At 49.2% G+C, this 13,050-nt stretch overlaps 1 protein-coding gene across 3 annotated transcripts in view; it reads right to left on the reverse strand.

Moving 5' to 3' along the window:
- The window catches only part of PTGIS (prostaglandin I2 synthase), a 49,830-nt gene that overhangs the window by 6,482 nt on the left and 30,298 nt on the right, over nt 1-13,050 (reverse strand). For all 3 annotated transcript variants that reach the window (XM_037812108.1, XM_037812107.1, XM_037812106.1), the window contains exons 6-9: nt 12,720-12,901; nt 3,999-4,167; nt 2,843-3,024; nt 1,607-1,758 (exon numbers count right to left, since the gene is read on the reverse strand). In XM_037812108.1, the coding sequence (XP_037668036.1) occupies nt 1,607-1,758; nt 2,843-3,024; nt 3,999-4,167; nt 12,720-12,901 (685 nt within the window). The remainder of the gene's footprint in view (nt 1-1,606; nt 1,759-2,842; nt 3,025-3,998; nt 4,168-12,719; nt 12,902-13,050) is intronic.

A 13,050-nucleotide genomic window follows, 5' to 3' on the forward strand; every position in this document is an offset into this window, starting at 1 on the left:
AAATGATACGATTTCTCTAGACACAGTTTTAGACTGACACCTACCAAGCAGGGTTGTCATGATGATTACATGAGATAAAAATAACAACACAATTAGCTAATTTATCAAAACACTTACAATGTGCCAGACACTGTGCTAAGCATGTAGTAACTATTATCTCTTTTATCTGTCCAAAAACCTTATGAAGCAGGAACGACAGTCAGTTTTGCTTGCTATAACACTTGTTATGAATCTGTGAATTTGTTCCTCAATGATTGATGTATTGGGGAACGATTTGAACATAATGTGTATTTTGTGTTTGCTTATGTGTAATTTCATCGGCGAGAAACTCAAGGTGAGTGCAGAAAACTGCACCCAGCTAACTGAGCTATGCAGGAATTCACTAAAGACAGACCTGCACACACCTAAGCATCCACCAGCTCCCTCGGTTCACCGGGGGGGGTTGTGAGCGCCCCCCCATCCACATCATGGGCTACGATTTTCCCTCTGATTTCAGACAACCCTCCATCCACCCCTTCACAGCAACTCACAGGCTGCAGCTTGTCTGGCGCCCACTTCCATCAGCAACCTTCAGGGCTTTTTCAAGAAGGGCCATATTTATTGTAGTATTTTTGAATTTTATGTCTTTCTTAACCATTTAGCATGTGTAAATATGCAAACATTTTTTATTAGGCTTTTATCTTTTGTTTAATGTGTCACTAATTATGTCTCTGAGTGCTGTGCTCCCAACTCCATTTTTCACATGATCCTTGTGGGATTTAATGTGTGACTTTGCACATAGGGTGATTTTTTAGGAACACGTATGGAGCATTAGAGCATAACCAAGAATACTGACTCCCGTTTTACTGATGAGAAAACTGAGGCCAAAATGCTAAATATAATGTGCTCATTCATTTAGCAAAATGCCTGGCACATTTATAATACTATTAATTATGATAATAACTAACACTAAATGCCTACAATGAGCCAGGCAATGGATTAAGAACTTAAAAAATATGATCCATTCATTTCTCCTGATACCCCTGGGATATAGTTGTGCTCAGTATCCCCATTTTATAGTTAGGGAAGCAGAGGTTGAGAAAGGTCACCCCGCTTATGAGGACCGAGCAGAGGTCATAACCCCTGGTCCCATCTGGTTGTGATCATGGAAACCAAGGCTCTTGGGGTCCAGGAAAGAGAATTTGTGAGGCTCTTGGTCCCACAGGCATGGAAATAACCAAGTGGAACGATGAAGTCCAGCCAGTTCCTGCCAAGAGGCTCTGAACATGCCACAGCAGCTGCAGACGGACAGCCATAGTCAGCTGCGGTGTTTGGTATTTGGACACCAGACCTGGGGGCAAGAATCTGTTGCCAGATCTGATTAAATCAAAAGAAATCAGAATTTTTTTTTTTTACATGAGTTCTGATTTTTAAAAGCTGGCGCATATTTTAAAAACATGGTGTAGGTTGAATAAACAGATTTGTGGGCAGGCCACGGCTCACAGGCTGTCCGTGTGGAGCCTCTGCTGTAAACCGTTGCCCTGGCTGAGTGCTCCACCTTAGGAGAGGAAGGCCTGTGGGTACCGCCCCTCTCCGTGCTCCGGACCCCGGTTGCCCCCACGCTCACTGTTTGATGCTGTTGACGGCGTAGCTCCTCCCCAGGCACTGATTGTGCCCCGCTCCCCACGGCATGCTGTAGTTCTTCAGCCGTTTCCCGTCCTTGTAGAAGTCTTTCTTCTCTGATCCATCGGGGTTCAAGAATCGGTTGTATTTAAAAACCTGAAATAAGAAAAAGGTCCACTTCTGACACACACGCTCCCACCCCCAAAACACATATGCACAAAGAAAAATGTATGAAGATGTTCACTGCAGTCTTGTTGGTAAGGGGGAAGAATTGGAAACAATGTTAACTGATAGCAGATTGTTTAAAAAATTATGACAGTTGTTTAAAAGGTTGAGGTTGATCTGTGCATACTGACATGGAAAGAATTTCTAAGACTGCTTGTTAAGTTAAAAAATCAAGTTTCAGAATAGTATGCACGGTATGATCCTATACCCACACTTATCTATTCATGTGCATATGTGTGTGTGTGTTGTGTGGAGGTTTGCAAAGGCATAGAAACAATTTAAAGGATACACTCCAAACTACTGTTAGGGTGCTCTCTGGAACTGAAGAGGGAGGGGAATAAAAAAATTACTTTATGTATTTCTTTATATTTCTACTTTATGATAAGTATGTGTTGCTTTTGTAATTGAAAATAAAAGAAATTATAACTTTTTGGAAACCAGAATATCAATTTCCTCTGGTTACATTGTACAGTGGTAAGGAAAGGACTGTATCTGAGTACAGGGAGAGGCACAGAGTAGATGTTTAATAAAAAAATGGGTGGAAGGACAGGCCAATGGACCAGTGGATGTGTGGGATAGGATGGGTGAGTGAGCATGTATCACAGGACCTGGACCATAGAAAGCATCCAAATACATTAGCAATTGTGAAAGTTTGCCTCATCTTGAAGTCCAGGGACAGGGAAAGTGTTGGGAAGCTGACTTCATAACCTTCTGAAAAAAAGGAAAATAGCTCAGTGATAACATTTGCAGCTATCACTTACAGAGCCCATAGCGTGTGCACGGTGCTGTGCAGGCCTACTCTTACATAATCTCATTTAATCTTCACGACAATGCAGGTGCCATTATGATGTCCATTTCACACATGGGTAAACAGAGATACAGAGAGGTGAAGCAAACTGGGCAAGGTCACACAGCAAGCAAGCAGCAGAGCCAGGCTGCCACTCTGTGCTGGCTGACCCTGATGCCACCGAATTCTCCCACAGTCCCCTGGATGACCAGGCACTCTGCCATTTACCTCTGGGTCTGTATAGATTTCCGGGTCCTTCTGGGGACTCAGGAAGGGGAAGAGGAGGAGGCGGTCGCCACATCGCAGGGTGAATTCCCGCCCATCTGCCATGGGCACGGCCATGTCCATCACAACTTCGCGGGTGATGAAGGGCGCGGCTGTGAGCCGGAGGCTCTCACTCAGTGCACTGTCTGCAAGGGGCAGGTGCAAGGAAGGTCAGCAGGCTGTCCTCTCGTTTGCTCGAATCCCACCCCCAACCATCATTTTACAGAGGAAGGTCAGGAGGCTCAGAGAGGGTGTGTGACTTGGCCACAGTCACACAGCGAGGCTGAAAAAGGTCAAATGATGAGATGTGATCACTACGGCCCCTCAGAGACCTCAGACACGAGAAGATTCAAGTTCTGACCCAAGAGAAGCTGTATGAAGAAAGGCGGGAGCTGGGGAGATATCAGAGAAGGCTGGGGAGGAGAGGGACATCCATAGCATTTGTTTCTGCCTCCAGCTCACATTCCCCCTTCTCCTGGGGAACTGCTCCTCCCCCTGCTCTCAGGGGTTGAGCCTGTAGCTTCAACTCCCAGCTCCTGGGTTGGGGCTGTGATTGCCCAATGAGAAAACCCTAACCCTCTGTGCCCCATGACTGGCATATGACCCCAACAGAGCCAATGAAACACATTCCTAGGAATTTTGGTAGGAATGCTGAAAGCGAGCTGCACCCTCACAGAGCTGAGACCGTGTCAGCCTGGAGTTGCTGGCAGACGTCTTGCCAGCCTGAGGCCTGGAGCCAACACCATGGAAACCAGGGCTGAGAGATGGAGAGACTGAGTCCTGAAGACATTGTTAAAGCACCTGGATGCACCTCGGCCTGAAGTCATAGCCTTCTGAACTTTTTAGTCACATGCCCAAATAAAGTCCTTTTTCTGCTTCAGCCAGTTTAAGTTAGGTTTTCTGTTAGCAGCAACCAAAAATGCCCTCCTGAGACCAGGAGCCTCGGGCAGCTGAGACTGGGGCATGGCGATGCCAGGTCTAGGAAGACAGGGGCCAGGGAGCCCCTAGGTCAGAGGGCACTGGGGGCCTTGGGGGATGGGTGCTGTGTTGGGGAGGGCTTGGGGGGTAGGGCCCATGGACCCGGTCTTTGGGGCTACCTCGGAGGGTCTGACCAGCTCACCGAGCACAGGCATGCTGTCTAAAACCTTCTGAGGCAGGGAAGTCATCTGTGAGACAGGCTGCTCCACCTGCCCGAGGACGAGCTCGAGCTCTGAGCGGACCGCGGCCAGGGCGTCAGGGTGCTTGAGCAGGAAGAGCAGGAGCCAGAAGGCAGCAGGACCCATATTTCCCTGCAATGAGAAGGCGCTCCTGTTACACCTGCCACAGGGCAGACACGGGCTGGGAGCTGACTGGTCTATGTCCAGGGCATAGCCCTGGCCAAGGCATGGGGGGCTCATTAGGCCTGGGTTCCCACCCCTGACAAATGTTGAGGGATGACCAAGGTCTATCTTTGGCCTTGGGCCATGGTCAAAATCTGCCTTGTGACTTTGGCCTAGCCCAAAGTCAACTTCAAGGCCATTCTTGGCATCCCCGACCTTGAGTGAGATCACTGATTCTGAGGTCACAGAGGTAATCTTCATATCTAATCAGCAGGAAAATGTCAGTAAGAGAAACAAGGGGCATCAGTGGAGGTTACTGTTAACCTCTGAGGATGCCTGTATCATTGGCCCTAATTCTTCACCCTTCCCTGTAGCCATACCCCTTACCACGTGACTTGGCTGGTCCTCTGTCCCTTGACTTTGGGCTCAGCCATGTGACTTGCTTTGGCCAACAGAAATAGATAGAATTGACAGAATTGGTAGACCAGCAGTTCTAAGCCTCGGCCTTCAGAGACCTTGTGTGTTTCCACCTGGGCATTTCTGCCACTGCCGTGAGAAAGACTCGCCTGGCTAGCCCACTGGTCCCAAGGTGAGGATGAGACGTGTGGCGCAGAGCTGAGCTGCCCCAGCTGAGCCCAGTCTAGATCAGCTGACTCCCACCCAACCCACAGAATGTGAGCTAAATAAATGCTAATCAGCAGAGCATGGAGTTTTTGTGGTTCTTTGTTACACAACAATAGCTAATGATACAATAACTAAATAATTGCTTTCAAAGACGGTTAATCATTCTCAATGTAATTTGGGATGCAAAGTATCCTTATATGCTTTGTATGTTAAAATTCTATCAGTCACTTGAAGAATAAATGTGTGTGTGTTTCTGTATGTGTACATACAAAGCAAAACAGCAATAATCAATGAGGATTGTGAAAGCTGTTGATTTCTTGAACAAAAATTATTTAAAACCCACCAAATGGGTGGAAGTTCTTTCTCCAAGTATTGGGCCTCAGCTGAACATTTTAATACTCAGCTATTCAGCATGTGGCTAAAATGTGTATGGAGTACACTTCTATGAGCTCCAGACATGGGTGGAATATCAACTAACTTCCATTTGGGGGAAGACTTTTGTCTACCATAAATGACTAAACCTACTCACTCACAATAAGGGCATATTAAACAGCCATTAAATATCACGTTTACCCAGTAATTCCATTACAGACATAATTGCACATGGGCAAAAGGACATATGCACAAGGACACATACTGCAATGATAATATCATAGCAAAAGCCTGCAAACAACCCCGATGTCTAGGAACAGGAGGTTAACTGGATAAATGATGAGTCGTCCACAGGACAGTGATGCAGGCAGTCAAAAAGTAGCCAGCTGTGTGCATACTGATAGGGGGTGGTGGCCAAGACACCCAGAAACATGCAAACAGCAAGATGCAGAACAGGGGCTCAGTGTGCCACCACTTGTGTGTATTTTTGGAGAGGGATAAATGTGCAGAGGCACAGCCCATCTCTAGAAGAGACACAAGAAACTGGTAGCTAAGGTTGCCCCAGCTGTGGAGCTGAGAGGCCTGGGGCATTGTGTGGGAGGGACACTGAGTTTTCACTGCATATTCCTTTAGAACTGCTTGAGTTTTGTAAATGGATGCACTGCTTTCAGTGAAACAGAAGTGCTTTGAATGATTTTTTAGAGCGATCTGCAATAATGCAGAGAAATGCTTGACACAACATTAAGTGAAAGGAGAAGATGGATTTTAAAAAGCTGCATGATCTCAACCACAGAAGAAAAACGTATGGCAAAAGGCCATAAAGAAACACACCAAAGCCTTAATGATGGTCAGATGGATTTTCTGTCCTTTTTCTTAAGCTACTGTGAAGTCAGCACCAAGAAAGTGCTACATTCCCTGGCTCAACCCTCCCATCAACCTGGCACTGGTGCTGTTACCACCTTTTACTGAAAAGGAAAACTCAGAGCTAAGTACCCCCTAGGCCCTACCCACTGTCGGGGATGAGGTGGGGGCTCAGTGCTAGCTGTCAAATGAGCATCTGTGTCCCTTCGGCCTGGGGGTTCCAAGGCAGCCGGGGAGGTGGAGTGGGAAGAGCCCTGGCCAGGCACCAGAGTCGGGTCCCAATCCCAGCTCCCCGCTTTCTGGGTCTCTGGACAAGTCACTTCCACCCTTTGGGTCGCAGGACCTCCCTCAGTAAAATGGGGACTGATAGCCATGCCCACTCTGGGGCTGCCTCGAGGGCTCTGGGATGGAACGCCGGCGGCCCCCATGTGCTGGGCACAGGGCAGGTGTTCAGGACTGTCACCCCGCTTCCACAGCCACAGCCCCACCCCCGGGTTTGAGAACAAGTGGGAGTGGGTCCGGGCCGTCTCTGAGATTTCCTCCAGTGCCTCAGGTTTGGGCGAGACAGCAAGGTCACTCGCTGTCCGCTGTCCGTCACTTAAATAGCCCAGGGAACGTGGGCAATAAATAATTCAACGTTGGGTTCACTCGGCGCCAAGGCCATTTTATCTTGCCCAATGGTCAGATGGGCTCCTGCTCATTAATTACAAAGCTGGAGCAGAACACACAGGTTCATCTCGGCTTTCAGGAAAGAACATGTGGCAAGTTATGGAAGCGACTAAGGTCGCCTTCCCCCAGATGTTCAGATGTGTGTGTGCGCGAGTGTGTGTGTGTGTGTATACATATGTTGTGTGATCCCACGATCATAGGAGATCCTGAAGTAGCTATCCTGGCAGCTGTGCTTTTCTCCCATGGGGCTAGCCTCAGTCTACCCAGGACACTTCTGGTCTAATCTCATTCCCTACCTATGAAGCCAAAGTCTAGAACCAGCAGTCCCTGTCCTGTCTCCCCTTTTCTATGAATGACAGTAAGTGACCTTCAGGGGCCTCTCTCTGTGTGCCAGACCCACCCTCAGTGAGCCACATGTACCATCTGGCTGCCTCCTCACTGCTCTGTGGCCACCCATCAGTTGGTGAGAGCAGGGATGCCTGCAGCCCTCACCTGCCCCATGTCCTTTCCCTGGCTTTCGGTAATGGTGCTCCACTTCGCTCTCAGGCTGCGTGGATCACCTGGGGCTGACCCCTGCCACTCCAGACTTCAGCTGTGGATATGTGTGCTGGTTTGCAACTGCTATATACCCCAGGAAAGGCCATGTTCTTTCAATCCAGTCTTGTGGGTGCAGACTTATTGTGGGTGGGACCTTTTAATTAGGTTGTTTCCATGGAAATGTGACCCACCCAACTGTGTGTGAGACCTTTTGATTAGATTATTTCATGGAGGTGTGACCTGCATATTCAGGGTGCTCTTGATTAGATCACTGGAGTCCTTAAGAGAGCTGAGAGCCTACACAGACCAAGCCAGATGCTTGGATACACTGGGAGATGCACACAGAAGGACATCTGGAGATGTTAAGCTAAGAGATGGAGCCCAGAGTTTGCCCCAGAGAAGCTAAGAGAGGACCCCCAGATGCTTAGAGAGAAATGCCCTGGGAGAACAAGCAATGCACACAGGCCAATAGAGAAGCTAAGAGAGACAGAAGCCCAGAGACATTTTGGAGAAAGTCATTTCAAAACCAGAACCCGGGAGCAAAGGACCAGCAGATGCCAGCCACGTGCCTTCCCAGCTGACAGAGGTGTTCCAGACACCATCAGCCTTTCCTCAGTGAAGGTATCCTCTTGTTGATGCCTTAGTTTGGACATTTTATGGCCTTAGAACCATAATTTATAACCTAATAAATCCTCTTTACAAAAGCCAATCCATTTCTGGTATTTTTGCATTACGGTAGCTTTAGCAAACTGAAACAACATGTGACCCAGGCCTGGCCAATGAATACCAGACTCAGCATTTCTGCTAGAATTTGTGGACGAGAGAAGCCTTCTTCCCCTGATATTGCTAAATCACCTCGAGCTGCTGGTGACCATCTCCACCACCACACAGTGGAGCCTGCCTGAGGATGAAGCCAACACAGAAGAAAGCAGAGCTGAGGGATGTAAAATCACAGATACTATTTAGTTTTCCTATTTTGTGATAAAAAAAATTAAGGGAATAAAAATTTACCCCACATACAATTTGGTATCTTGGATTGGATCCTGGAAGAGAAAAAGGGCCATAATGGAGAAACTGGGGCAATCTAAATAAAGGATGGACTTTGGTCAATAGCAAGGGACAAATGGTAATTTCTTGGTTTTGATAAATGACTGTAGTTATGGGTTAGGGGAAGTGGGGTACAGGGTATTCAGAACTCTCTGTAGTATTTTTGCAACTCTTTTATCATCTAAATTTATTTCAAAAATAAAACCACTGGAAGAAAAGAAAATACCAACCCTGTGCATAGCTATTCTTTTTGCCCCACTTTAGAGAGTAAAACTGAAGCCCAGAAAGCAAAGCGACTTGTTCAAGGTCAGGCAACTAGTTTGGGGCAGAGCTGGGAGTCACCCTAAGTCCGTCTGACTCTAAATACTTTTGCTTTTATTACCCCCTCCCTCCTCCACCGTGTCACAGGGCCTCAAGGAATTTAGCTGGGTTGGCTGCAGCTGCTGGTGCCCCCTGCAGCTCCCACGGCCCCCTCCCCTGCCCCTTAGGACCACCCAGGAGTTTCAGGAGGGCCAAAGTTGCTGAGGATTTGGATCAGGGCCAAAGTAAGAGAAGAACTGGATGTGGCTGATGGGGCCGAGGGAGTGGAGCATCTGGACAGTGAGTGGGGGGTCTGGGCTGGCACCACCAGGGTCACAGGGCTGCGTGCTGCCAAGCTCTCCTAGCTGGGAGGGAAGCCTGTCCCGGGACGGCCCGGTGGGCGGGGTCATCCCAAAGCACCTGAGCAGCACAGGCCTCGGTAAACTCTCCTCCCTCTGCCCCCTTAAACCCCTTAGAGATGACCCCCTCCCACTGCGGGAATCTTACGTCTTGGCCCACAGGGTCCTTCTCCTCCAGGGCCCGAGATTCCAGGCTGTGGGGTTCCGGGTTCTTGGAGCTCTTGGGAGGACCCTAGGAGATGTTTATAAAACGCTCAGCAGGACGGCTGGCGCCGGCTAAAGGCCCAGTGTTTCCTGAGATCCTCGCTCCTGACTCCTTCCTGACAACAGCAATCACAGCTGCCTCTTCTCAGCCTCAGGGCTCTCTCCCCTTGCCTCTCCCAAGCTTCCTGGATGTGGCCTCCGTGCTCCCTCCCGGTTCTCCTCCTGCCACCCTGGATGCCCTCCCCCTCATCTTCCCAGCCCTAAAAACCAGAGAGGCCCTGGTTGGTCCCCATCTCCATCCACCCTCGCCCTCCGTGATCTCTTCCAGGTCAACGGCTTTAAACACATCTCTATCCTGACAGTTCCCTAAGGTGAGTCTCCACTGGACCTCAACCCTGAATTCCAGACTCTTGTCTCCAGGTACCTCCCTCCGCTTCTCCGTCTCCAGCTCGGCACACTCCAAAGCACACCCCGGATCTTTGTCCCCCAACCTGCTCCTTTCATGGGCCTCTTCATTTCTGTTAACAGCAAGTTCATCCTTCCCTGAGAGCTTCATTCTCAGGCCAAAACCTTGGGGTCCGCATCCCATCTAGCAGCAGGTTGTTGGCTCTACCTTGAAATACATGCAGAATTTAACCGCTGTTCCTCCTTCTCAGCTCCACCCTGGTCCAGCACCTAGCCCCGCCCTCTCTCGCCTGCTGATTGTGGTGGCCTCCTCCTGGTCTCCCTGCCTCCAGCCCCAGCTCCCCAAAGTCTATTCTCAGCATTCTGTAGCCAGAATGGCGCCTCTAAAGCCTAAGGCAGAGCACACTTCTCTGCTCGGAACCCTTGAGGTCTCACTTAGAGTAAAAGCCAAAGCCCTAACCATGGCCCACGGGGCCCTGCGAGGTCTGGCCCCTCCTATGCCTCTGGCCCATCACCCTCTTTCCTACCCCTGGGCCTCAGCACCTGCTGGTCCTGCTGTCTGGGTGCCACATGGCTCACTGCCTCACTTCCTTCGAGTCCCTGCTCAGGTGTTGCCTTCTTAGTGAGATCTCCCTTGACCTCCCTATTTAAAATAGCCCCTACTAAATCCCCTCTGCTAGTCCCTTTCCCTGCATTATTTTTTTCCATTTAATATCTCTAATACATTATATGTTTACTTGTTTAATTGTCTTCTCCTACCAGAATGTCAGCTTCATAAAGGGATTTTGATCTGTTCTGTTCACAACTATATCCCCACCTTCTAGAATTGGGGCTGGCACAGAGTCAGCCCTCACTAGATAATTGTGGGATATGTTTATTGAGTGCTTGCTATCTGCCAGGCACAGTTACAGGCATTTTACCAATATCACATCCTTTCCTTCTCACAACAACCCCTTGAGGAAGTGCTGCCATTTCCATTTCACAGATGAGAAAACTAAGGCACAGAGAGGTTAAGTGACTTGCTAAGAAGTGGCAGAGTCGGGATTCAAACCCAGGCAGGTTGGTCACAGAGCCAGTGCCAGAACCACTGGGCTACACAGCCTTCTGGCCCTGTTCTCAAGACTCCAGCTCTTGAAGGGTCATCCCACCTGAATGCTGGATGCTACCAATGACTCAGCCTCCGCAGACGTCCGATCCCCACTCCTGCCCAGTTCTCCTGGCCCTGCCAAAGGCTGGTCCCTGGACTTGATGCCTCTCAAGCCCTCAAGGCAGCATCCAGTGCTGCTGATGGGGAACATTTCTGAAAAGGGTTCTGGGGACAGTTTGGAGTTTCAAGTTGTCTCTACCCATAAATATGTTATTAAGCACAAATGGTGGGGGGCCAACTGCTTATTAAACACAGCCTCCCACCCTCACCAGCCTCTGCCTGCAAGGACAGTTAATGGCTCTGAGAGAAAACTAAAAATAAGTTGCGAGTCGATGGGAGAAGAACTACCCAGAGATGTCAGCCTGTCCAACTGCCACTGCCAAGGTGGGGCCAAGAGAAGGAGGGAAGGGCCGGGGAGAGGACAGGAACCAGGCCTGGTGGCTTGCAGCATTTTCGGCTCCCCTCTTTCTCTTACTCCCATATTTGGTCCATCACCAAAGCCACCGGCTTTGTCTACCCAATGTTCCCAGAACCTGTCCACTTCTTACTACCCCCACGGCTACTGCCTGGTCCTGCCACCATCATCTCTCATCTGGGCCACTGGTGGCCCTGCCTCTGCTCTCACCCCTCAGATCCTGTTCTCTGCTCAGGACCACCTCCCACCCATGGCTCCCACTCACCCAGAGTAAAAGCCTAAGTCCTTCCTAGGACCCACAAGCCCTCCACCTTCTCCTCCCTCAGTCTTGCTCCCCGTCACTCACTCTCCTTCAGCCGCACTCAGACCTTGCTGTTTCTCAAACACCTGGCATGATCCAACCCCAGGGCCTTTGCACTTGCTGTCTCTACTTCCTGGAATGTTCTATCCCCACATCCCTGAATCTAGCTCTTGCTTATCATTTGGGGCTGAGCTCAACATCTCCTCCTAGGAGAGGCCTCTTTGACCACCCTGGCTAGAGCAGATCCCTGAGATCTCTGCATATCAGCATCTAAAATCAATATATATCTATATACATATCCTTGACTATCTTCCCAGACCTACCCCACAACAAAAATGTAAGCAACACTACAGCAGGGTCTTTGTGGCCTGGGTAAGTATGCAATGGAACTTTTAAATGATTCTACAAAATAACTGGTGTGTAAGCTTCAAAAATGTCAAGGTCATGAAAAAACAAAGAATGGCACAGAAACTGTCCTAGTTTAAAGAAAACTAAAGAGGCAGAATGATGAAATGCAGTGTGTGGTGGGATTCTGAGCCAAGAAGAGCTGTATAGAATGTTATTGGGCAACTGGCCAGTGTGGACTGTACCTTGATAATGATCACATATCTGGTATAAATGCCCTGAAGGTGATCATTGTATTGTGGTCGTGTTAGAGAATGGTCTTGCTCTTAGGAGGTGCACGTGCTAAAGTCATTAGGGGTAAAGAGTCATGTTGTCTGCAACTTATTTGCAAACGGTTCAACAAAATAATCACCGTTAAGAAAAAGAGATAAAGCAAATACAGTAAAATATTAACAACTGGGAAATCAAGGCAAAGTACATATGAGTTCATTAAACTATTCATACACCTTTTATATAAAAGTTTGACATTTTTCCCAATTAAAAAAATTTTTTTTAAGTATAGAATATATGATCCTGTTGATGATGTTTGGCAGTTAAGAAAATCAGGGAGCTATGACACTTGGGTGTATACACACACACTGTGCACTACCAGCACACACTCACAAGTGCACACTATGTGCATGTGCATACTCACCAAAGCACACAGATGCACACTCACATGCATACCTGCTCACATGCAAACACACACACCCACATGCACTCATGCATGCAAACAGACACAGATACTCCCTTTCCACATACCCACAGGTACACCGGCACACATACCTGCACATGCCTGATCACACACAGACACACACCTGGTACACCCATATGCACTCCCTCAAGCACAACCACACATCCACACCTGCGCACAGGCACTCACACGTGCCCGCCTACCTGTGTGGCCCAGAGCTGCAGCACCAGGGCCCGCGCCTGCATCTCCTCTGACACGCCCATCTCATCCAGGTGCCGCAGGTAACTCTCCAGCCAGCTGCTCCGGTGGGCCCGGGTGGCCAGCCTGGCGGGGGATAGCAGCTGCCACAGGCGACCTTTGACCTTGCACACGCGGTCCTTATCTCCTGCAGGGACAAAGTACAGAGGGTGGGAGGTGCAGATCTACCCCCAGCCCAGAGCTACCCCACCCTGACCTCCATGAGGATGGGGGGGCCCCTGAGACCAAGAGACTGCAGGGATAGGCCCCATTCGCTAGCAAATTTGGTGGAAGCCC

Source organism: Choloepus didactylus, chromosome 19, assembly GCF_015220235.1.
Source record: "Choloepus didactylus isolate mChoDid1 chromosome 19, mChoDid1.pri, whole genome shotgun sequence".
NCBI classification, from domain to species: domain Eukaryota; kingdom Metazoa; phylum Chordata; class Mammalia; order Pilosa; family Megalonychidae; genus Choloepus; species Choloepus didactylus.